The sequence below is a fragment of the Mya arenaria genome, chromosome 11 (assembly GCF_026914265.1).
Source record: "Mya arenaria isolate MELC-2E11 chromosome 11, ASM2691426v1".
NCBI classification, from domain to species: domain Eukaryota; kingdom Metazoa; phylum Mollusca; class Bivalvia; order Myida; family Myidae; genus Mya; species Mya arenaria.
Window position 1 is genome coordinate 60,447,807 of NC_069132.1, and position 27,112 is coordinate 60,474,918.

The window sequence follows — 27,112 nt, forward strand, 5'->3', positions numbered from 1 at the left end:
ATGGCTTTTGTACCTCGTAACACAGCAGCCATAGCACAAATTAGGTTACATAACTCCATATCAACACTAAATACAAATTATGGCCATTGATTGACTTTCTAGTTTACTTTCGATTGTTTTTGACAGGCACAATTTTATATTATTTAACCAGGTGAAACCAGGTTATAAGAATGACGTACGTCGTTGTTGAAGCAGGCCAGCGCCGTCAAACTGACATGGTATCGAAAATTAGTTGAGGTTGATATAATTCAACCAAACTAGGAAAATTAGAGTTTTTGTGATATCGTCAGCGGCACTGAGGCTCAAGGTAACTGTTACTTATATAGATAACCGTTTGGTACTGAATAACTTTAGCAAGGGTTGACCTTTTGTGACCAAACTTGGTATGTAGGAAAAGATTATGGAGGAATTTCATGAGATTTCATTTCGGGCCACTTGTGTGAAGGTCAATGTTACTCAAAATAGAAAAAATAGTTGAAACTGAATCCAACGACGAAGGCTGAAGTTCTTCTGTCAATCTTAAAAATTGATATCGTCGCATTGTTGCGTTTCTTGTTTACTTTTTGATTTGACATTTTATTGCTGTTGGCAGCATCATTGGTGTATTAATTTCTAAGACAAAGCGGCGTACCTTCAAGCGCGCTGTCATACGACAGATTTTGTTTAAATAAGTGACAACTCTTTGAACGCGTTTTCCTCTTAAAATACGTGAATATAAGTTCCTGGTCTATAAAAAAGTTTATGTCATGAGTGTTTGTTGTTAAAAGAAATAAGCTGAGTTGGAGACATGCTATTTGAATTTATTCTTGGGTTTTTACCTTAGCTGTCAAGTTTTGGCACGAGTGCGTTTCAAGTAGTTTTTGAGAAATGATTAAAAATATCAAGGATATAATAATGTCATTCCCCGAAAATATACATTGGCAAGACCAATATATCTTATCCATATCAGTTGAAAATGGGATCAGTTCAAAATACTTTATCTCCATTCTATCTTTACACCTTCCAAAAGTATTCGTCGATATCAATACACTTTGAGTACTTCCACAATCTTGAAAACATGTCTAAACCTATGACATTGTTCATCGTAAAGGCCTAGTTTAAGGAACGTTTGGCATGATAACCCCCTGCTGTGATTCTCCTGTTTATTGCACTGGTGTCACAGTAGGGGCCATTTCCTGTGTATTTGTTTATTGGCTCAGGGCCATTTAGGGTTGATACTTTCCGAGCAGCAAATATCATTGTCTCACTAATACATATAAACAATATGTATAACCAATGTATTTATTAACAGTAGGCTTAACAAGGCCTTTAAATTTAAAGCCTTCTATGAGTGCTCCGCTACACCCGAATCCGTGTTTAGTACACAACCTCTGTGTATTTTATTGAATTGTGCTGTCTTACCAGATCCTCTAAGTATCCTGCTGCGCAGTTTGGAGGTGTAATTATAGAAATGGACATTACATCTTGCTTTTAGTTTTTTGTGCTGTTTCTTTCAAATAATAATATTATTACAATGCCATAGAGATTTATGTAAGATATAATAGCCCATAAATAGGATTTATGTGCTGGTCAAAAACAGGGGCCAGATAATATAGAGTTGATTAACCTAATTGTAGTACATGTATGTCAATTGCATAAAAGATTTTTAAAAATTGACTGAAAGTCCCTTCTCGTGCACCGTAAACTCTTAAGTGTTTGTACCTTGTGAATCTGTGGGCATTGAGAGTTAGAGAAGATCTTGGAAGCTTGAAGTTTTGTCCAAACTACCCATAATATAAACGTTTCTTTCAACTAATACAGTTAAGATAGCTTTGAGTTCATCTGAGACAATATTCTTTTTTAAATGGTAACATAAATATTGTACTGAAACTAGTGTTGGGAATTGGACAGAAAAATTACTATCGATAATCAGTTTATGATTCTTGGACGTCCCTCGGTTCAATGATCGATTATTAATCGATTTATTTATCTTTGGTCATCATATTTAAGGCATACAGATACAGTACATGCACCAGCGTTCCCTTACAATATTGTTTGTACATTTCTTTATAAATTACATTATTTATTCAGAACGCACCTTTCTTTTAGAGTTACCAAGTTACTATTACAGAACACGAGATCACAGGCTCTATTTTTTGTCTTACATTTAGTATTGTATACAGTCATGTGTAAAATAAACACAGAGAAAGATATCAATTTCTTTTAAAAATCAGTCAGTAACAAGTACAACAAGCAGTTGAATATTCTGTATGTTTAACAATAACATTTTCTTTTAGAAAACTGAGAAAACTAAATTTTTACATGGTAAAGAGTAAATGGTAACATGATTTAATAATCACTTTTATACCACAACCAAAAGAAGTTGAGAACCAATCTTTTAGCATTTAAGTACAAAAAAAAACTTGTAATAAGGTACTGTAGTGACTTACTGACTTGATAAAATATGACAAGATAACCATAACTTGGTAACACCTTAAAATTTCAGAATTAAATGGCATTATCCAGAAAAAGAAATTAAGGTGGTTACGTCCCTTGTTTCTATAATCAATTGTTCAAATTTCACTATCGTAGTCGCCAACATAGGCCTTTCCGATCAATTGTCAATTATAATCTGTCATCGGTTCAACACTAACTGAAACCTTTATTCATAGATTAATATGTCAAAAACGTTTTTGATACCTAGAGAAAGAAAAACTGATGAGCTCCTTTATTATGTAACATTACACAATGTATATTCACATGATCGTCACTTGAATAAAAAAAGAACACAAAACTTCCAAATAACCAAATGTTTATATACAAATGATACTCAACAGCAGTCAGGTGTTGATAAAAATATTGGTGTACCAAAAATATGCTTCTTTAATTACTATCTGAGTCACTATCAGAACCAAAGATTTCCTCTTCACCCTTCCTGCCTCTCTCAGCCTCACTTTCACTTCCGCTCCTGCTAGCACTGGGTGACCTTTACCTACTGGGTGACCTTCCTTTGCTTCCACTTCGACTTCTTGACCGTGACCTTGACACACTTCTGCTGCCGCTTCTTGACCTACTTCTGCTGCGACTGCCTGACCTTGATCTAGATCGGCTTGGTGTACGACTAACACTCCTGCTGCCACTATGTGACCTGCTTCTACCTCGTCCAGAGACCTTGACCCAGATCTAGATCTACTTCTGCTGCGACTTCCAGATTTGCTGATCTCTATTGCTTCGACTACGGCTTCTAGATCTTGATCCACTTCCACTGCGTGATCCAGAACGCGACCTTGAACTGGATCTGGACCTTCATCACCACTGCCTTTGGGGCTTGGGAACTCATCATCTACAAAAAAAGATAAACATATTGAAGACATTCAACTTAATTAACATCTAACTTTACCCAAACTTTTTTTTATTGCTACCTTCCTACCAAACAAAAAAACCTCATCAAAATTTATTATATAATTATGGAAGATACTGTTTTCAAACTCACTTCTTAAGATCTAGTTTTCTTCTTCATTTGCATAGGAAAATAACAAGAGCTGTCACAGAGACAGCGCGCTCGACTATTCCGCCGCTTTTCAGTGTAAGGATTGAAAAAGTTTTGGCAAAACATGCATGGATCACTGTTAGATTAGATTTCAATGCAATATTATACATGATGTGCTGAGATATTAACATAAATGTGGTTACATGGTAAATTTTAACCAGAATTTTTAAGTCTAATAATAAAGGGCCATTATTTGCAAAATACAGTTATCTAACTTGGTTATTCAATTACGTTGGGTGGTTGAATACCATTGTATAAAGTCTCAACGCAATACATCAAGTAGCAAGTAACATGCAAGACCTTCACCAGAATTTCTAAGTCTCATAATAAAGGGGCAAAATTATATAATATGAAATATAGAGTTATCTTACTTCATTAAAGAAGAATGTTAAATGGTTGGGAGCCTGTGTGTAGAGTTTCAACGCAATACATGATGTATTCGCTGAGGTATTGACTTAAATGTGGTTACATGCAAAACTTTAATCAGAATTTCTATGTCAAAAAAGGGGCCATTATTTGAATGTAATGCAAACTAGAGTTATCTAACTTGAATGGATGTAGGTTGGATGGTTGAGTACCATTGTATCAAGTCTCAATGCAATACCTCAAGTAGTTGCTAAGATATCAACCTATGTGTGCTTGCATGCAAAACCTTACCCAGAATTTCTAAGTCGAATAATAAAGGCCTATTTTTTGCATTAAATGCAAACGAGAATTATCTTACTTGGTTAATTAAGTAGGTTGGATGGTTGAGTTCTATAGTATAAAGTCTCAATGCAATACCTCAAGTAGTTTCTGAGATATTACCCTATGTGTGCTTGCATGCAAAACCTTACCCAGAATTTCTAAGTCGAATAATAAAGGGCAATTATTTGAATGTAATGCAAACTAGAGTTATCTAACATGGTTAATTAAGTAGGTTTGATGGTTGAGAAAACCATTGTATCAAGTCTCAATGCAATACCTCAAGAAGTTGCTGAGATATTAACCTATGTGTGCTTGCAGGCAAAACCTTAACCAGAATTTCTAAGTCGAATTATAAAGGCCTATTTTTTGCATTAAATGCAAACTAGAGTTTTCTAACTTGGTTAATCAAGTAGGCTGGATGGTTGAGTTCCATTATATAAAGTCTCAATGCAATACCTCAGGTAGTTGCTGAAATATTAACCAATGTGTGTTTGCATGCAAAACCTAAACCAAGGTGTGACGCCAACGCGTAGTATAGCTCTCCATATTCTTCGAATAGTCGAGCTAATAAAAAACCCATCTACTTTTTAAATACATGTTCAAAAGCTAGTGGCTAAAACTTTCATGTAAATATATATGCTGAACATTTTTTAAATGTGTACCATCAAAGTGCAGAATGTGCACAACCCTGTCAATGGCAATGTCACCGCAATATGAGAAACAAGTTACTAAAATGAATAATCAACTCATTATATTGTACCATTGGTTGTGGTCTGTATGAATTCCTCCTCTTCCTCCTCCTCTTCATCCTGTGGTTGCTCCAACATCATTAACCACACATACTGAAACACACATGTAGTCAAGGTTAACAGCAACCATAAAAGTAATGGAGGCCATGCTTAAACACGAGCTTGGCAAGTCGAGGCCAACATTTGTTATGTTTTTCCTTGTTGTAGGAACTTATATGCATTTTTAGCTAAAGTTAGAATTGTACTAGAAAACTCGAAAGAGCCCACAAATAAGCTATTTCTCTGATAGCTTCATTAACCTTTATGTTAAATTGTGTTGATTGGCGACCTATAAACTTCTGGAATCATTAGAAAGGTAATTAATTGCTCTTCACATTAATTTTAAATACAATAGTAAACTTATTACAGTACATTTGCTTCTTTTTTAACTGAAATCAGATATAAATGGCTAATTTTGCAATCTTTGTAGGCCAAATAACTAATTTGGGATATTATTCTGAGTAATGTTTCACATTTTCTTTTTCTGCATTCAGAACATGTAACATAGGCATAACAACATGAGGTAAACAACATGCATCCAAAATTCACATATTTGTTGGACAGGTTCTATAGCAGTTAGATAAGTATTTTTATTGCTATCGTTAGATTGTGACCAGTTTTATGTGATAACCTTGGGCAGTTAACAAGATATGGTCAAGGAATATGCTATTGAAGAACTTAAAAGCTGATAAATCCTGGGAATGCCTCTTTATGATAACAAAATAGGCATCAAAAAAAGGATACCAACATTATAGCTATAGTAACAATATATAAGATCAAATCCATTGTTACCTGTGCTCGCAGTTCTCTATCATTCAGATCCCTGTGTTTGACTACCAATCGAGATCGGGCAACCTGCGCCCCTGCTGTCTTACGACGCTTGCTCAAGCGCACTCTTAAAATAAATCAACATGGCATTTTGTACATTATATATAAAGTATATAATTAATAAGTGTATTTCCAGATCTTTAACAAATAATAACAGCTGAACTCCAAAACTTATACTGTATTTGATTTAAGGCTATATCAGACTTAAGGACCATAAATATGCAACTTCCTCCCTCTCTAAATATTTGCCCAGCTTTGTGACATTTAACATACAAGATGTGAAGTAAATTCAAATTTTTAAAACATAACACATGAATTACTTCAATTGGTTAAGGGATATAACCCCAAATGTACCGGCTAATGTTCAGTAAGACGATGACCGGTACCCACCTGCTCATGTGTTGGGTATAGGTTCCAATTAGACTATTGATAATTGGTTCCACTCAAGTAATAATTTCTTGACAGTACAATCGATTTTTGGAAATACCGTAATTGAAGCTTTATTCTTGTAAAATAACTTTATCCTTTTTAATAACAATGTGTATGTCTGTGTAAGTTTGAGGTAATTAAGTCTTACCAAATTGTTATCAATAAGTTCTGAACACTTCCAAATTTATAATTGAACTCTAACACAAAAAAGAGAGAAAAAAGACGAAAAACTAGCTGGTCGAATCGATGATTGATTCTAACCAAACACAATCGATAATCGCTGATTAAGGCCTTAACAATAAATTTTTCAATTAAAATTGATCATCAGAACATCACTAGCTACTTTTGAAAAAAATAAAAAGCCCAGAATCATCTTGTATTGCCTTCACATTCCACTTATACTTCTTGGCAGAAGGCAGAATTACCTGAGCTTTAGCAAGATTATCTCTGTTATTTTGCTGAGGAAAGCAAAACATGTAACATAGATACTTTAAATGCAATTCTATGAACAGATGAACAAGTTCACTATTATAAAAATAAAGGTTACTGAAAAAATACACAAACTTACTTTTTCATATATAAAGGGAGGTAACCAAAATTTGTTACAAAAGCAATAAATTTTTCAAAATTTCTTTCTTTAAAGTTTTATTACAAAACATTCAAATCTTGTAATTTAATCAAGAATAAAATATGTTAGAAAACCAAACAAACCAAACCATCTGTGCAAGATAGAATTACATATGTATATAACTCACTCATCATCGGCCATATAATCTTCATTCTCATCCTCGTCCCTCTTACGTTTCCCAAGCGTGTGGGTGTTGGCAGGAAGTACTCCTCTGCAAGTTTACAAAAAAAAACTTATTCAATGAGGTAAATTATTATGTAAATAAAAAAAAATATTATTATATATTAGTCAGATTTTACATATATTTTAAGTAAAATTACTTAAGCATATCATGTGGTAGATATCCAAGTTGTCTGTAATTTACATGAACAAATGTGCAAAATTCTGGCTTAAAAATACCAGAATTGTGAACAGTACATACCTAATGTTATGCTACCATATGCTTAATAATTAGATGAGGCTAATAGAATTGATTTATGTGAAAAAGAAAGAGAATTTTTGTTTAGTACTTAAACCCTGGTTGTTCAAATGTTAATTTCTACTTGCTTAAATATTTTCAAATCATAAGATCTTAGATGTGTTATAATACAACAATACACACTTTTGATTGTATTATATGGTTAAAAAAATAATATTGGTTTTGAATTTGTATTGAAATTTGCAATTTGAGGAAAAGGTCTTTCACAAGAATAAACCTATGCTACAGAAGATCAATTATCTAGAAAATAAATTTAAGCATACATGTACATGACATGTAAACGCCTTTGTCCCGAAAATGGTTGTCTTTAAAATGATTAAAGATACACCCAATTGATATAGACCATGGAGTTTTACAAGATCAGATAATCCGAGTCTTTAAACAGCATAGTCACTTAATAACTTACAGACTAACTATGGTTTACTAACAGCCTTCAATTCTTACCTGATCATGGCTTGAGACATTTCCTCCATGAGAGCCGGCCCTGACCTGTCTATGGGGCCGGGTCCGAGTCAAAGATTACCTGGGCAAATGGATGCTTCCATAGCTGGAAAAGAAGGTAACAGATATTTTGTCAATCAGTGTGAAAGTAAATTGCTTAAACAATAATTGTCTAACTAATTGATCATTCTACAAGTTTACAAGTATTTAGCCTTATTTAAATGATTTTAGTGAAGAAATAAGCAGATAACTGTTTGCAAGATTTTTGAGAATCCTGCAATGGCAGTGAATGCATGGTCAAGATACAGCCCAGACAAGAATCATTTCAACCTTTGACCTTTTACATGTAGGTTTACCTTTTACCTGAAGACCTTGGTCTTGTGTGTGACACACCACCTCATGCTGTTGAATATTCATGGAAAGTATTTTAGAAAATCTTATATTGTATGGTAAAGATAAAGCCAGGACAAGAATCATTTCAATCTTTGACTTTAACCTTGACATTGACATTTGAGGTAAAGAACTTGGTCTTGTGCACAACATGCCAGCACATAATGGTGAACCTTTATGGCAAGATTTTTTGAAATCCTATAATACATGGTCATGATAATGCAAATTCAGTCCAGACGGAGGCATGCATGCACACTATCGATTTTTTACATTAAACAGAATGAAGAACCAAAATCATTAGCACTGGAGGTTTTTTCAGGGAATGACGTAAGTAAATCTTTTTTTTCATGTTAACTGTATTGAAATCCGGGTATCCATTATTAATATGGGTCATCCTCTGGTAGTGTTCAGCCTGCCTTCCAAGTGTGAGGTTTCAAGGTCAGAGTGTTCGCCAATTATTGACCTTAACCCTTGACCCACTGAAATCTAAATTGTATGGGTTCCATTGCTTGTCATGACCAACCTACCTACCAAGTTCCCTTGGCCCCGAGTTTTCATTTATTGATCAGAAACTGGTTTTCAGCTCAATGTCACCATGACCTTAACCTTAGACCAACTGACCTCCAAATCAATAAGGTTCATCTGCTGGATGTCCAACCTTACTAGAAGTTTGAGCTCCCTGGGCACACGTGTTCACAAGGTATTTTTTGGGGACAGACAGACGGTATGAATACTATATGCTCCTCATAAAAATCTTCTTAATATGGCCCCTTGGTTCTTATATCATTCTGAACTTCACTCACCTCAAAGTCAGGGAACACAGGCAACACCTCAATAGGCTCCACTTTGGGTTTGCTGTAGTGTTGTGTAATCTGAAAGTTAAGCATAAACATGATTTAATGGCCATAGAACAGAACATCTAATTTTCAGTAGACCATGTGCACATGTAACTAATAAGTACATTGAGTTATCTGTGACAAAGGATGAAATGAAGACATGGTATATTGCCTGGGGTGCTGTAATGGATCTATGACTTTAAATATACCGGTACATGTACCTTTAAGTGGAGTCTTATTACTGAGGGCTATTCCAGTTAAACATATGTCCCACCCCAGGACGGCAAAATAAAGAAATTCTGTAGGGGTTAGGTCTTTTTCTTAATTTGCTACTGTAGGGGGTGGTGATAAGTCCAATTTCGCTTCTATAGGGGGGCGTCATTTTCTTTTTTGCTTCTGACCGTATCTGCTCATTTATATTCACTGCCCAATGGTGAAATACCGTTTTTTTTTTATCCATATAACATATTTTACCGAACGTCGTGTACAGAATTGGTTTGGATACAAATTTTCGCGATATTACGAGTCGGTTCCGCGGTACCGGAAATCAGAAGAAGTTGCGTCCCTTGACAACAAGATGGCGGAGGCGCCAGAATTTGTAAAGTCGTGGTCGAAGACCAACCTACAAAATTGGCTAGAAACCAATAGTTGCGCCGCATGTGTGGATACGTTTCGTGGTAAGTATACAAAATTGACAACAGTTGTCTAGAATTTTATTAGAAATCATAATTTGTACGTATTGCGTAAATGTTATAAATCCGAATGTTTCGTCCCCTTAACATTTCGACCACAAGTTATTTTTAGGTTGTATATAATTACATGGGTGAAAGTTTCTTGCCGTTATCCACCGTTCTTGCCGTTATCGTAAATCGTACATTCTCGGTCAGTTCCGATCTTCTGTCCACATCTTTTTTCCAACATATAGATCTATATAGGAAAAGTTCTGTCAAAACAATCTGTTTAGTTTTTCCGTCATTTTTTAATGATTTTTCAAAGTTTCGGAAGTTGCTATAAATAACTATAGAATGACTGAATAACAGAGAATTTTTTAACCAGAAACGGAGAATGGTGTCTTGCGGACTGTCAATAATGTATATGTCTAGTGAATTTGTAGAGGCATATATGCTTAGGATTTAAACAATAAAGCGAACATCAGAATTTGCATGAACTAATCAGAAGACTGGGATAACAGGTAACAGAGTTTTATTGTCTATCTAACTGGGAAAAGGTGGTATTTCTGAACACGGGCACTAGCCAATTATGAGTCAGAAATACTAGACCAAGCCTTTTCTATTTCTGTCTTGTCCAACTCCTATTTAAAAGTCATGCAACAGTATTATATAAATCAAATTTGGCTCTGTCCTATGGGGAAGTGCTGCCGATTTTTTTTGTACTTGTGGACTTGTTGCATTAATACATGATTTTGTTTTTCATCCATGCGGTTTCCCATGGCTATTTCGGGCTTTTCAGTTTCAAACACTTTCACCCATGTATTAAATGATGAGAATTCACTCTCTTTTTTTTGTGAACTTTGAAAAAAATGTTCCGTAAATACTGCTATTGAATTGTGAAAATGATACATTACAGCTGCAGGAGTAGCTTGTACTTGAGCGATCCCCAATCAATGGTAAACATAGAATAGTGGTGGCTATAGTATAGTCCCAAAATAATGGCATTTTGACTTCATTATGTTGCACTTTGGGGATCGTTCAATTATAAGTGTTCCCAATTGGAGAATCAAAGGTAATAAACTGGTGTGGTGAATCTTTATAGAATAGATCCGTATTAATGTATCTTTGTACATAGATGCTAGATTAACTTGCAAAGGCTCAATACTAATATAAACATTTATTATATGCCTCTCTCTGATATCGGGTATTTTCCCTTGTATTCCTAGAGTGGAATACTGAACCATGTATTCCATCAAGTGGAATCCGATTCCGTATTCCACTGTAGCTCATGTCGAATAGCAACCATTGATGTCGTTAAGTAAACAATGACGTCAAAATGTCAACCGTTATTCATTGCGGAATTAACAACAATAGATTTGTTCTTTGTTTACAGTGGCAACGTCAGGTATCATGTTAGAATTTATGTTATTGTGTGAATTTAACCCTTAGACACAGAATAGAGGCATATAATAAACAGATTACCAACGGAGGGTGGGATACGAATCCTATCAGAATCTCGGCGTACTTTGCGGAAACACCTGATCACACTCGCGGAAAGTGTGATCTGGTGTTTCCGCCAAGAGTCCGATGCAACGATTCGTATCCCACCGTCCGTTGGTAATCTGTATTTATTATAGGGCCTAAAAAAAAAAATTGTTTGGTTAGGGTTACATCCTTAAAAAAAATAGGTAGGGTAGGTAGGCTTTTTATTTTTTTTTTTTTTTTTTTTTTATTAGGTTTTATATAAGAATATAATTTTCATCATTAAAGAATGGTGTTAAAGCTATCTTCTGTACAAGCATTTACGGTTTAAACTTAATATTAAAAAGCAATAAATATTAAAAAACGATTTTTTTTTTTTTTTTTAGTTTTTCATTTTTTTTTCAAACTGACTATAAAAACGGTAGGGTCGGCGCCTATTCCGTAGGTAGGGTCGGGTAACCCGAACCAAATGTTGTTTTTTTTTAGGCCTAGCATCAATGAAATCCATATGATTGATATTATTTTATTGTTGGAATTATATTTGGGTTGTTGATTTATTCATTCCAGAATCATAGCATAAGGTTTTCTTTTTTTGCTTTATAATATTTATTAAAAAGTCCAATGCAACATAATATTTATTAAAAAGTCCAATGGTTGCATATCATTATCTTTAAAGTGATTTATATTGTGTGAATTGAAATTTATTTACATTATGTTTTATATCTTTTTAATATTTATTTTTCTGTAATTTTATTTCTGTATTATTTGCGAGTGTTAATTTGATTTAAACTGATATTTTTAAAGTTTTAAGCAAATCATAACAAATAGATCAGCCACAGCAGAGCTGCTCAGATGATTGGTCATGTACACCAGGTTTGATGCGTCAATCTGTATTGGTATGTTGGCTGGTAAATGTAATATGTGTGCATCTTTGGTGCAGTTCTTATATAATAGTTCATGATCTACTCACAGCGGTACATAGAACTGGTCTTTTGATTACCGTAAATACTCAAAGTCTTTGACCACTCTGGATATTGATTGTGGAAACTGTTATGCTAAAAATTGGACAAAATGATCTGTAGGAGAGGAAAACAGTGAAGACCCTGATCAGACTGCTTCTGGTGGAGCAGTCTGATCAGGGTCTACACTGTTTGTGAATGCCACGCTGGCCAAAGACTGAGTAATTACGATAGCCTTAGATATTGTATTTGTAAGATTTGCTGAACAAAAGTGCCTGAGGTTTTACTTTACTATACGATCAAGCCTTCCATGTCTCTATAGTACATGACCTTTGAAAACATTGTACAATACAATACACATAAACACATTATGACCTACATTTAAGTTGATGTGCCAAAAAACACAATTAATTGTATAATATTCTCTTTTATTAATATGATATTAAATGTTAATGCTCTTCAAAAATAATTTTTGTTAAATGTTTATTGGATTTAATACTTGTTTAAAGTTCTTTTGTTTAATTGTTAAATATATAAAAAGATATTTGTATTTGTGACCCTACATTTGTCCATCTGTTCATCCATCCATCTGACTGCCGAACGAGGCATCCGTGTTCCATGGACACATTTTCTTGTTCAAATTTAATTTGAAATATCTAAATAATGAAGGCCTCGATGACACAGCTGGTAATATGCTAGGTTAGTAACCTGAAGGTTCCGAGTTCGAGTCCGGCCTCCACCTCTGCGATTTGGCTTAGAATTGGTTCACCCGGGAACAGAGGGTAAGGATAACCGACCGCCTTTAAATGACCAAAGATGTTGAAAATCAGTGTTATACAGGAGTATAGATCCCATTTAATGGCATCTCTACATTGCAGTGATTGTCACTTGATAGTTTAATGTTTGAATGGTTCTATGAAACTTATAGGTATTACTTTAGCTTATGGTGAGCTTTTGGGATCATTAGGTGTCTGTTATCCACATTTGGCCTGCGAGCATTCTAGTCCAACAAATGAGCTGGAAATGCTGGAAGAACATCACATCTTCCGTCGGTCATGTTCATGTGTTAATTCAATATAAATTTTCAGTTCCTTGAGCTAAATATAACAAAATTATTTCCATACTTGGATAGGAATATAAAAGAAACAATTGTTAGGTTAAGGCCAAAACAAATAATTTTATTCAAGAAATATACACCGATTCAAGGGAACAAACAAGCAGCCTCATGTGGCTTAATATGCACTTAAAGCAACATATGAAGAAACAAGAGAACCGTGGTGTGTAGGTTATAGTCCATATAATGGAAAATAACCAAATTTATTAATGGAAAATGACAAAATTTATTACAAGCGAAGCCCAGTAATAAGTTTTGTTATTTTCCATTACATGAGCTGTAACCGACTTATAGTTCACCCTAGTTTCTAAGCCAATCATCGAACAAGGCCGTATACAGCGTGCCCATTGGCTGCTCGAAGTTAATTTGGCGCGCGCCATGTCTGTTGACCTAGTTATAATAATTAACTTATTGGGTGCAGATGTGATCTTATATGAAACCTATTCGAGCAAAGATTTGAAAATCTCTGGGTGATGATTGGCTTAGAAACTAGGGTGAGCAGTGTTCTGCCAAGGACGCGCCCTTGCGCCATTGGCGCAGAAAAAATCGGGATGGCGCAACGAAATACCTGTAGACGGGCCGATCGGCGCGCCCGTTTTTCGAAAAGCCGTTCTGACTTAATTGAATTTTTAAAGAGCCGTTTTTACTTAATCGATTTCTTTTTCAGAAGATTTACAGCAGATCATTCATTCGATAAAACAACGATTTTCATTGGTCCGAATACATGTAACTATCCAACTGCGAGGGGTAGTATATTTTTTTTACTAAATTCAATGTCATCATCAAGGCTGAGAAAAAGAAAATAACTCAAATTGGGGGGGGGGGGGGGGGGGGGGGGGGGAGATATAAACAAATTCAATTTCAATGAGGCCCTGGTTCATTAGAGGAATGCAAAACAGGAAAATATTCCTGGGTGGGGAGGGTTACAATTTAGCGATGTGATTTGTCCGCGGATTCGCGGAATTCCGCGGATCTAATGGCCCCAAGGACCCCCCCCCCCCCAAAAAAAAAAGAAAGAAAAAATAAATAAATAAAAATAAAAGATTTTTTTTTTTTTAGCTGATTAAAAAAGATACTAGTGTGCTTTGGGGCCAATTTTTCTTCTACGGCAGTGTGCTTTTGACCCCAAAAGTGCCCCAATGACCGAAAAGATTTCAGCCCTACAGCTGCCAGGTCAATCACATCTCTGATAAAGCATAACAACACATTGACATGTGAAACTGTTCTTAACATATATCACTGTGTCTCATTTGTGCCATGTTTATAGTTTTTTTTCTAAATGCCAAATGGATCTGTCCAATATTTGAGAATACTGATGTCATGTGGATGTTACACCATGTATATAATGGGTAAATAAAACACTTTCATTTAAAAGTTTTCATTTTTTCCCTGGAAAAGGTCATGGCCCTTCACTTTTGAAAATGGCCCCTAATTTTCATGACTGCTGGGCCATTCGGCCCCATCTTTTTCAATCCTTGGCAGAACACTGGGTGAGCTATAAGGTCCTATATAGCTCACCTGATCAAAGAGTTACAAAAGAGTAATTGCAAATAATCTTTGCATATAGACGTATAAAAAAATAAACTTCTCAAGGGGGTCCGATTTTGCTCAGAAAATATTCTAATGGGGGTTCTTTTCTCATCAAATAAACTTCTGAAGGGGGATGGTCCATTTTGAAAGTGCCTTCCTGGGGTGGGACATACGTTTTACTGGAATAGCCCTGACAGTAATTTACTTGTTTCTTCCCACTAAAGCGTCATTTGTTTCAGTTACCCACCTGTCTACAGTATGAGATGAGACTCAAAGCTATGTACATGTACAGTAACACAATAGACTCCAACATTCCAACATCTGATAATTATCAATAGCCCTTTGAGTCTAAGGGATCCATGCCAAAAGCAGGGTAAAGGGGCTTAGACTTGTGTTAAGTGTTTCCAAAGTCATTTATATTCATTTCAAGGCACTTTCTTCTGTTTTTAATGCAAATGTCTGAACAAATTTAATCTTCACATGTACAATAGTTTGTAGATAAAAGCAAATCTTGATTTAAAGATGCACTTGTGCTCCCAATTTAGATTTACCAAAATTAATACAAATGTTTTAAAAATACAGTCGAACCTCGTTATGTCAACTTTTACGGAACCTAGTGAAAAAAATCGTGATAACGAAAAGTCGACTCATCCGAATTACAAAAAATATCACCAATCCAAACACGTTTGAGTTTGATTGTAGGAATGACGTCACCATTACGTCATATGTACTTCCGTTGTGTGGAAAATTCTCAATAAAAAGAAAATGTTCTTATGATTGATAGACATGTTTTCACATGCTCAATACACTGTAAATCAAAACTATCATTATTCCTGAAACCTTTATACCTTAAGTATCTGTTCTTGCTTGATTTATCATTTAGAGTAGAGATTAAAGCATAAACCGCTGCCCTATAGTTGAAAGGTCATTTTGGAAGATCTGTCATGCCGGACGGTGCAATTTTTAGAGTTTGTTTTTCAAGTGGAGTGATTTTTCTAAGGAATAACTTGACACCCATTTTTTATTGGCTTAAAAGGTAATTTAAAGCTTGTACTTTATTTATTGGCTTAAAAGGTAATTTAAAGCTTGAACTTTAAGAATATATGTGGTTATCATAGCCTGCATTCGCTCGAAATGCCTTTAAATATTGTCTGAAAATTATAATTTTACATTGAATTACATAGGGAATAACAATGGTGGTGTGTAACCTAAAAGGGACCAAACTGCTTTGTTTAAAAAGTGTTATTTTTGGTAAGAAATGTATTGCATTTCACTATTTCTGGCAAATTTTCACAATTAAATGCATTTATCTTGTCCGGTTGATCAAAATATGCTATTTCCTGGTTTTCACAAATTTCGCCTTTTTTTTTTTTTTAAATGAATCGTCTGCAATCTTACGAGCACTGAAAATGTTCAAATTTGGTGAAAATTTGACTGCGAGAACTTGAAATGTGTGCAAAGATGTGTAGAACTGACCAATTTGATGCTTAGAATGCCATTTGAGTCAAGGTTCAGTTGAAAAACCTCAAAGAATGGCATTTTGGGCCAAAACGCCTTAGAAAATATAGACGCACAGGCACTTGGGTGACAGGCAGTGAAACTGGAAAACCTGACACAGACTATCAGATTGAGCTAGCTTTGGGTGTATTTATGTATGAAGGACTAATCGAAAGTGTTTTTCATTAAAAAATGCAGGGACGGGTTTAGTTATAGGAATGACGTCACCATTACGTCATATGTACTTCCGTTGTGTGGAAAATTCTCAATAAAAAGAAAATGTTCTTATGATTGATAGACATGTTTTCACATGCTCAATACACTGTAAATCAAAACTATCATTATTCCTGAAACCTTTAAACCTTAAGTATCTGTTCTTGCTTGATTTATCATTTAGAGTAGAGATTAAAGCATAAACCGCTGCCCTATAGTTGAAAGGTCATTTTGGAAGATCTGTCATGGCGGACGGTGCAATTTTTAGAGTTTGTTTTTCAAGTGGAGTGATTTTTCTTAGGAATAACTTGACCCCCCTTTTTTATTGGCTTAAAAGGTAATTTAAAGCTTGTACTTAAAGAATATATGTGTTTATCATAGCCTGCATTCGCTCGAAATGCCTTTAAATATTGTCTGAAAATTATAATTTTACATTGAATTACATAGGGAATAACAATGGTGGTGTGTAATCTGTACGACGTTTACATCCACAATTGAACGGTCTTGTTAAATATTTTCCTCGTGAAAACAGCAAACTTATTATTGAAAAATAAAGTGAAACTAAAGAAGAATTATTTATGTCATATTTATTTGTTTACCGTTTATGGATCACAAAAAACACATATAAAACCACAATTGCATACATTTGTACATTGTAAGATTTTATACCGGGTCCTTCACTGAATTGGTCGACCAGAGCAGTGGAACTAACATTTGACATTTTGAAGTTATTCTTTATCCATTCGGTATTGATATCTAATCAATAAAATGTTCATGTTTTATACAATACCAAAGAGCTTGAGCAATAAATGTCTCTTTAATTAAATACATAAACAAACAACTTTAATTATTCGCACTTACCAATTACATTTTTGTATCCCCCAATTATGACAGTTAGTTATATTGACACGCACGGTATTTTGCGACATGCCGCAAACCGTCATGAATATTTTCACACCTACGTCTCGATATACAGTTCGATATAAAGAACATAGGCAATGTGTGAAATTCGACCACTGGGACTGAAAAACGAGGTCGACAGAGCGAAAAAGTCGAGATAAAAAAATCGACACAAACAAATTTATTTTATATGGAAAAAGAAGGAATAAATTCGGGACCGGAAAAAAAGTCGACATAACCGGAAAGTCGACTTATCCGACGCCGACATAGCTAGGTTCGACTGTACCATAAAGGCTGAATATTTACACCTTAACTTCCATTCCTTAAATAAACTGCCTTTCGGCCATTGCGTTTATGAATCGATGAACGCAACATCTTCGGATATGTTCGGATCGCAATTCATCGCATAACAATATACTAGTACATGAAAACTATTGATATTGTTATTGTTTTTATTGTGTCAGCAGGTCCCGTAAAATATAAATCAATTGCGTTTATGCCCTGATAATGACATCAACCCGGCAATTCATTCCTTAAATAAATTTCGAAAACAATGGTTCTTATGAAGAATACCGAGTTCAATTTGAAAGAAAGGTGCAGAAATCACCATGTTTACACCTTATGAGACGAAAGTAGATCACAGTTAATCATTTAGCACTCACCAATCATTTAATATTTTTGCGTTTTAAGCTATTAAATACACCGTTACAATCTTGTTATCAGTACTTAATATTTTCCATAAATACATTGTTTAGTAAGTAGTTCAAAGTTTACACTCAAAATTGACATGTGTTATGTATTGATTTTAAATAAGAGTGTCACTTTAAGGATTAATCCTGAGCCTTAGAACTCCTCAAACTTTCATGTATACCTGCAATTAAAGCACTTTAAGCACTAAATATACAGATTCTTACCTTCTCCTTAGCATTTTGAAATGTTTTCTCAATGGCAGCAATCTGACTCTCTCTATCCTTGTAGAAGTTGTCCTCTGTGATGGCCTTCTTAATGTTGTAGCCCACTCTGTAACATATACCGTATTTTCTCGACTATAAGACGGGGAAATTTGGTCCTGATTTTGAACCTTAAAGTAGGGTGCCCGTCTTATAGGCGAGTCTATAAGAATTTCAGAAAGAATAGAGTCATAATCAGGAATATTCAACATAAGGTATTCAACTGACTGATTTATTGTCTGTGGATGACACCCCAATAAAAGTGACACGATCACACCCATCGGATTAAGACGACCATAGATCTGCTTTGTTTTGCTACGATGAACACTCAATATAACACATGTTATCGGTCCAAACAAGTTGTTTTTCACAGGAGACATATTTTGTTACCTTTAAAATAAAAATATTTTGACAATTTTTTTTTTAAATGCATTGTTATTTTTTCTATGTCGTAAATAAAACTTACTTTTTCCTTACTATAAGGCTTTGCATATATCATGCACATGAATGTAACTAGTAGATTTCAATACATATTTCATTAATCGTTACATTAATTTATCCGCAATCATCAATGGTTATTCATTACTCAAAATTTAAGTCCCATCACCAAACACTTGCGAAAATATAACTCATTAACACATGTAATGGAATTTGTTCTGTTTGTCGGTTGCAGATCGAACAGTACAATTTGTGACATCACAGCACGAGCTGTGTAAAGATCAAAGATGCACTGCAATGGTTTGTATTTAAATAGGTCATTATGGCTTCACAGAGAATTTAATCATTATGACTTTACATAAAGAATTTAATCATTATAACTTTATCTCTGAGAGAATTTAATCAATAGACTTTACAGGGAAATTAATCATTTTGACTTTACTGAGAATTTTACCATTATGACTTCACAGAGAATAAAATCATTATGACAGGGAATTTAATCATTATGACTTTACAGATAATTTTATCATTATGACTTCACAGAGAATTAAACCATAATGACAGGGAATTTAATCATTATGACTTTATTTTCTAATCATTATAACTTTATCTCTGAGAGAATTTAATCATTAGGACTTTACAGGGAAAATAATCATTATGACTTCACAGAGAATTAAACCATAATGACAGGGAATTAAATCATTATGACTTTACAGAGAATTTAAACATTATGACTTTTCAGAGAATTTAATCATTATGACTTTACAGAGAATTAAAAGAAATTCAAGTCAAGTGTTTATACTTAACCCAAAGATGAAATTTTTCAATCTATATTGCTCTTATGATGAATTTCTATTGATCAGCCATTTAGACTGCTTAAAAGTACACACTAATATGTCCAAGCAAAAATCTTCACATACATACATGCACTGTTTTACTATTACTTGCCAACTTCACAAACTTAACTTAAAAAAATAATTCCTTTGACTTCATGACTTAGGGAAAATTTTCAGCCTATTGAAAAGTTCATATTTTTACAATGATTATTTTACATTCACCTTTCTTTTAATCAACATTTATTATCTGCACTTACCATTTTCATTTCAATTTTGGTTGATGAACATTGTTTTAAGTAAAAAAACAATTTTCCATTAAGTTTTTTATTATTATTGTTTTAAGTTGATATTTTTACCAAGATGCTTTATGAATACGACTTCAGGTTTTAAGAGTGAAATTTCAGGCCTTAGTCATTGAATGTTTTATGCAAAATTATGGAAGTTTCTGTGCTTCAAAGTACTAAAATTTGGAAGTTAAAGCCAATTTTGAGGGAATTATATAATTAAAAAATTTCCTTTGATAGAAGCCATGCATTCATGCAAATTACAATGTTTGACACGAATTTCATATTTGTCGACATGTATATACATTATATTCCCAAACACTTACTTTGTTTCTGACTTATCAGCCTTCTGTGTGAATCTGTTGTACTCTGTCAAGAAGTATTCTGTCTTCCTCAACCACGAGACATTCATTTTATTATATCTTGACCTGCAAAAAAACAAAACATTTCCACTTATAACTTCTGGGCCATTATTTACTTTTTTGGAGCATTTTTTTTTGACATGTCAAAACTACCCCATATTGATTTATTAGGACGTTTTCGGAAAAAACTGTGTAAACAGCACTTAAATCTACTACTTGTAACACATCCAACAGTTTTCACCAATGACACTTGAAAATGAATCTAAATATATAGTCTAAATACAGTTATTTCAAGTATTTGTAAAATTATATTTTTAAAGCCATGTACAGTTTCTGGTCTGCAAAGGATGTGGATTCCTCATCCAGTAGTCTCTCGTCTTCAGGTTCAAGGTATGCTAATTTCATTTGAAAAAAAGAGTTGAATTATTAATTACTGAATTTATAATTGAGTTTAGTTTCTACTCTTTTTCATCAAAATCAAGGTGCACGCTGCATTTTCCAGAATTTACAAATATACAAACGATATTTACAAAACCACTTTCATTCCCAGAAACAAGCAAATTTTAATTACCAGGCCTCAACAAATCTACTTGCCTGCTCACATAATTTGCAAGTGAATATCGAGGTCAGGTGAGAAAAAATTAAATCACACTCGTCTGCCTGGGCAAGTAAGATCAAATACCTAATGTAAACAGTCAAATCGAAACCAGAAATGTGACCTTATTTTCTCATCGAACTCACATAGTTGAACGCGAAAACTGTTTGATGGATTGTTTATTGTACGTTGTAGATAATTCATCAGGAATCAATGAAAATAAATTATTTATTTTTTAATTATTTCATTTTATTGATACAGGATTTCGTGACTTTTCAGTTAGTGCATTTTAATGGCGGTGAAGGGTGGGTGCATACAAATTGCTATATCTTCACTTTAAAATGAGATATTTGAATAATTCTTGCATTTTTATACTCACAAAATATGTATATTAAATATAAGGTTTTTGCATGTCAAATTATTTAAAAAAACTCATGTTGCAATGCTAGTTCCAGTACCAAACGATATCACACACGGTTTGATGTGTTGGTTGATGTGATATTTGACATCAACCAACACATCAAACCGTGTGTGCATTGCAACAGGACTTTTTAAAAATAATTTGACATGCAAAACCCTTACATTTCTGTTAATATACATATTTTGTGAGTATAAAAATGCAAGAATTATTCAAATACCTCATTTCAAAGTGAAGATATAGCAATTTGTATGCACCCACCCTTCACCGCCATTAAAATGCACTAACTGAAAAGTCACGAAATCCTGACCCAAGTTTTTATTTTTATTGTAAGGCATGTAGAACTGCCCAAAAGGCTTTTTTACTACAGGCAAACACATTAACTGAATAAAACACAGCAAATAAACAAACTAAAATAAATAAACAGTTTTGTTACAAACTGAAACAAGTTGTACATTAATTGCAATTACAGTTTTTATTTATTACACTGCTATTTAATAATGTGATATTGATCAAACCAATTATTATATTAATATTATATTATATATAATAATGATTGTCAATTTATGAGTGAATTCCTTCTTTTTGCTGTTGTCTCCTGTTAAATGCTTTAGGCCTAAAATAAAAATACATTTGGTTCGGGTTACCCGACCCTACCTACGGAATAGGCGCCGACCCTACCGTCTTTATAGTCAGTTTGAAAAAAAAAATGAAAAACTAAAAAAATAAAAAAATAAAAATTCGTTTTTTTTTAATTGCTTTTTAATATTAAGTTTAAACCGTAAATGCTTGTACAGAAGATAGCTTTAACACCATTCTTTAATGATGAAAATTATATTCTTATATAAAACCTAATAAAAAAAAAAAATAAAAAAAAATAAAAAGCCTACCTACCCTACCTATTTTTTTTAAGGATGTAACCCTAACCAAACAATTTTTTTTTTTAGGCCTTATAAATACTAATTTGTGGATGATTATAAACCTGATTCCCATTTGTAAGTTATAATCACATATAAACATATAAACATCAACTCTGGATTTAAATAGTACATTTACATTACTTTAAGGCATAAAAAGGAAATGGGAAACATGCTTATTAATTTTCCAAATAAGCTTATGTTTTTTGTGTTTAAAAAAATCAAAATTAAGCCTTATTTGCATTCACTAAATACGTTGCCTTACTGTATCAATTTATTTTCTACATTATGTAATCTGTGATTTATATTTCATATAACATGACCCATGATTGGAATAAAATTTATCTTATCTTTTCTTATTACACAAAAAAAACGTTTCAGTTAGAAAACTACTGATGTAACCTAAATCTGCCATTTTTCTCGGGCTTGATTTTATATAAACACTTCTTTATTACATACTGTACTGTAAACATATTTGAGAAGGAAACGGTATGAAACTGGGGACAAACACAAACTTTCAGCATGAACCACTCATTTTTCAAATGTTAAGTTTTGAACAAAAAACAAGATTTATTTGTTAGAACAATGTTTTTAAAGTACAAAACTTTTTATTTCTTGAAAAAATATTGATAAATAATTTTTTTATGATATTTTTTGTAATGGGGGGGTAGCCATATCATATGGCATATGTAAAAAATGACTCCAAAAAACGGTTCCAGGTCTTTTTTTATCTAGCAAACAAACACAGCTATACTTTCTTGCATTTTTCACAATATATAACAAGAATATAACATGATATTAACCAAACACAACACAAATCTTCTAAAAATTAGTCTATATGCACTTAAATATAGTGAAAAATAATCACAATTCAGCCCTGTGGCGACACTCCCGATGGTCAGTTTTCTCCTTTACTGCTTTGATGTGGATGGGGTGTCCAATGGTGATTCTGTGTGCCTCAGAAGGTCTGAAAATATATCAATAGTATCATTGTTATTGCAATGAAACAAATATATTTAAAATTCTAAACTTTTATTTACATAGGAATATCATTTGCATGTAACATTTAACTTATTGGATTTCACATCACTGGTCAATGGAAACGTCTATGTGTTAAATTGCTTAAGCCTGCCTTGTATAAAACACAGTTTTTAACTTTTTTCAATGTTTTCAAGAGAAACTAAGCATTTTTTAAAATTGTAATGCATAAAGCATTGGAAATAGTATACATATTGTTGCGTTGTCTTTATAAATTTGTACAATTGTGGTGTTTGATACCTGAAACCATACCAAATATATATGAAACATTGTAATTCAATTACTTACCCTGCTGGAGGATGGAGTAGAAATTGAGAGTCTCAGTAACACAGGCCTGCTTGGCGGCTGTTTGAGAGGCTTCCTGGGTTCCCGTACTCTATGTGGGCGCTTCGGAACTGGTTGATCAGTTTCAGACTCTCCAAAGTCCAGACTCAAATCAGAAGATGCTGATTTCTACAACAAAATACATAGATATATGTATATATATTTTTGTAATTAACCTAATATTATTAATTAATACACTACCATATTTTTATAACTTTTATATCCTAAGATGATACTTCAAAATGTTCCTTTATTTTCAAATATTGTAGTTAAAACATTAATTGACTTGTTATAACATGCGTATTAAAATAACGACAACAAATATTGGGAACAAATACCAAACAAAACCATTAACAAAAATTCATTTCCGTGTTTAGTGACTGAAAGGAAGCTATATAATTATATTGTTCTTATTTGGAATACTTATTTTAAATACTGGGAATAAGGTATATAACATAACTTACATGTTTGCTGGAACAGGATGAACGTTCAAAATTGTCGGTTTCAGGGGGCTGTGTCTCAGTGTCCGAGTCAGAACTTATTACAATAACATCACATGCTTCCTCGGGCTCAGGTGTGTTAAGTCTTTGCCTTAGGCGTTTCACAGAAATGGGACTATCCAAGAACAAGTCTTGCGAGCTTCTCAAATGGTATTCATTTGCTGAATCAGATTCCGATGAGGACATGACCTTAAAATATTAACAAAATGAAGTTTTATTCAAATATCTATTACCGATAAAGAAGCCAGAAATGGAACATATCAGTGACAGTAATTAAACACCATTCAACAAAAATTAAAAACAGCATACATGCCATATTTTCTGGAGACCATTCAGGGGGATTTGTTCAAAGGCTGAAAATTCAGGGGGATTTTGGTTGTATTCAGGGGGATTTTTTTAGCAGGTCTAAGTTGGTGAAATTTTATACAGAATTATTTTATGTCATGATTTATCATATTCTTATGATACACTGTCATGTTATACTGTAATCACTTGCAGAACAAAATATGTCATTGGAAAAATGTTTTCGCGACAATTAAATTTAATTTACCTTCCTCCAGTCTTTTAAAAAATTGTGCTTAATTCTATCAGCTTGATGACTTTCAGACAACAAGAGAATAGAATAAATATTATTAATTTCTTCCTTCCAAAATAGTAATATTCTTTGCCTTTGATAATTACTACAAATTAATTGATCACTTGTTGTAAAAGTTTCCTTTTGGTATTTCACCCTTGTGGAGTTGTTTCTTTACATTCAGTTTCACTCACATACTGTGGTTTCACTTACTTTGTCATTATTGCCTGATGTAAAATTTCTAAAAAAAAAAAAATTTTTTTTTTTTTAATTCCGGGGGATTTTTTTCTCCCGCCGGGAGACCGGGGGATGGATCGAAATTCCGGGGGATTTTTCCCCCGCCGGGGGATATGGCATGTATGAAACAGTGAAACCTCAAAAATGATGAAACTAACAATTCCAATCAAAAATGCTTATTTCTAAGCAAAAATAGATTGGATAAAATATATTTATCATAATATTGCCCATTTATGAGACCAACATACATAGACAACATTCAGATAAATTTTCTATCCGAATATTGTGCTTGTCCGAAAACAACAGTTTATCAAACAATGTTAAATACTCTGAAATGAATATTCTTGTCCAGGGACTACAAATAATCGTTAAATTAAATGTTAATCCTAACATACAGTATGAAAACAACAGTCAATTCTCGCTAAAATCAAATACTGACACAGTACATAATGATAAACAGAATTCCGGAAACACTCGTAAGCGTTCGTGGATTTCCGTAAATCTTACAGTGGGGTCATAATATATCCAAATTCTTATCTTTTACAACAAAATATAGTAAAATAATAACTGTTATTTTATTTGTTATACATTGTTCTTCATTATTATCACAATTAGAAAGTTAAACACGCCGTGTACATACCTTATGAATGGAATTTCAACTTTCGATTCGTGTTTATTTTCTTGCAGAAATTTCGCGGGAGATAATAAATCACGTGTTTAGCAAGATTAATGTATCTAGTTTTGCTATTGGTTGGTTTCCGATAGGTTGTCCAATCAAAATGCAGTTTACAAGCTGTGCAAACCACCCTACAAAATCATGTTCCAGCGAGACAACTTTTCGGCATGTGTGTTATTTACCATATCGGAGTTGTCTCCCTTGTGGTTCATGCTACTGAGTAACGTATTTGCATTTTGCTCAGTGACGGTGAAGGTCAACCGAATGTTGATTTCATATATACCTACACCGTATTTCCCGTTCGATTTCGTACCGACTAGTACAAATAAATAATGATGTTAAGTACATTTAACTCTTACTTGAGTGTCTGAAGGAATGGTATGTCCACCGTGATAGGTCTTTTCCAAAGTCTGGCCGACTGTTTCAAGCAAATTTTGAAAAAAAACTCCCGATCCAAACGGTAACGGAAAACAAAATCAAGATTCCGTACAGTATCGATGAAATACGAGCATTTTTTTAAAAACTCGCCTCATGGGCACTTTTCTTCGTCGACAACGTCGTTGTTGGAAAATAACTTCAACTGCGTCGGCCATTTTTGCGTCGTAAAGTCAAGTTGCGACTGGTTGTACCCAGTCGCAATAAAAGCACCGATATTTGCGACCAGCAGGTGCTCTTTTTTTGATGAAACGCATTTTGCGACGCGATCGGCAAATTTCTAATTTTGCGATGCGACCATTAATGAAACGGGGCCCTGAAATAAAAAAAGACACATTTTTTAATCAACAGTATCTTAGATATATCTAGCTTGGCAACTGGTTGTTACTCACTTAAAAATTGAAAAAAAAAGTTCAGTACGTTCGGTCTGACATTTTGGACTGTGGAAGGTAAGATGTAAGAATTAATTTCTTATATGTTGTGGTACTTTTAAAATTTTCTGTTGAACAACTGAAATTGTTTGGCGTTACCCATATTTTTAAAATATTCAATATATTTAAAATCAGCTACCACATAAATCATCAGCGTTTAATGTTATATCTGTTTTCGTCATATAATGAACTGATTATGTTATTCTCTATCGGTCTTAATCCATAAGAAACCATATATAAATATATGGATGTTTAGTATTTTCATTAAATTGTATATTATACATTATTATTAAAAAATAGCTTGTGTTAAAACATGGTGTATTATGACTGTATATACGAGCTGTTTATTATTTAGACCGAATGGAAGCAGCGCGATGCCAAGACAAAGGACAAGGTAGCTAATACAATTTCGGCGCTCCTCTCGCATTGTTCGCTACATTCTTCAGATAATTGGTGACCCCGTCTAACCGGTTTATATTCTCTTACTGCTTGGAGTACCAGGAGATTCCTGGCGCCCATTCCAAACTTGATTTTTTTCATTACTTCAGGTATTACAAATTCGACATTATCTCGTGTATTTAATACTAAAACCAAAAGTTAACCAAAGCAAACGTTATTTCCATTTTAATTCAGAGGTTAATTTTTATATAAAAGTTAATGTGCATTGTGCGCAATTTATTTTATCACCAGATGTACG

General features: G+C 33.6%; 1 protein-coding gene and 1 pseudogene across 1 annotated transcript; both read right to left on the reverse strand.

The window, feature by feature from the left end:
- Nucleotides 1–2,140: 2,140 nt before the first annotated feature.
- On the reverse strand, nucleotides 2,141–21,205 carry LOC128208821 (RNA polymerase II-associated factor 1 homolog; annotated as a pseudogene).
- A 355-nt stretch (nucleotides 21,206–21,560) lies between these two features.
- LOC128208822 (uncharacterized) lies at nucleotides 21,561–25,564 on the reverse strand. The gene is made up of 4 exons (XM_052912448.1): nucleotides 25,514–25,564; nucleotides 24,027–24,251; nucleotides 23,527–23,691; nucleotides 21,561–23,167 (listed from the first exon to the last, which is right to left on the reverse strand). The coding sequence occupies exons 2-4, from the start codon at nucleotides 24,246–24,248 to the stop codon at nucleotides 23,159–23,161; spliced, it is 396 nt and encodes a 131-aa protein (XP_052768408.1). The 5' UTR covers nucleotides 24,249–24,251; nucleotides 25,514–25,564; the 3' UTR covers nucleotides 21,561–23,158.
- Between the last annotated feature and the right edge of the window lie 1,548 nt (nucleotides 25,565–27,112).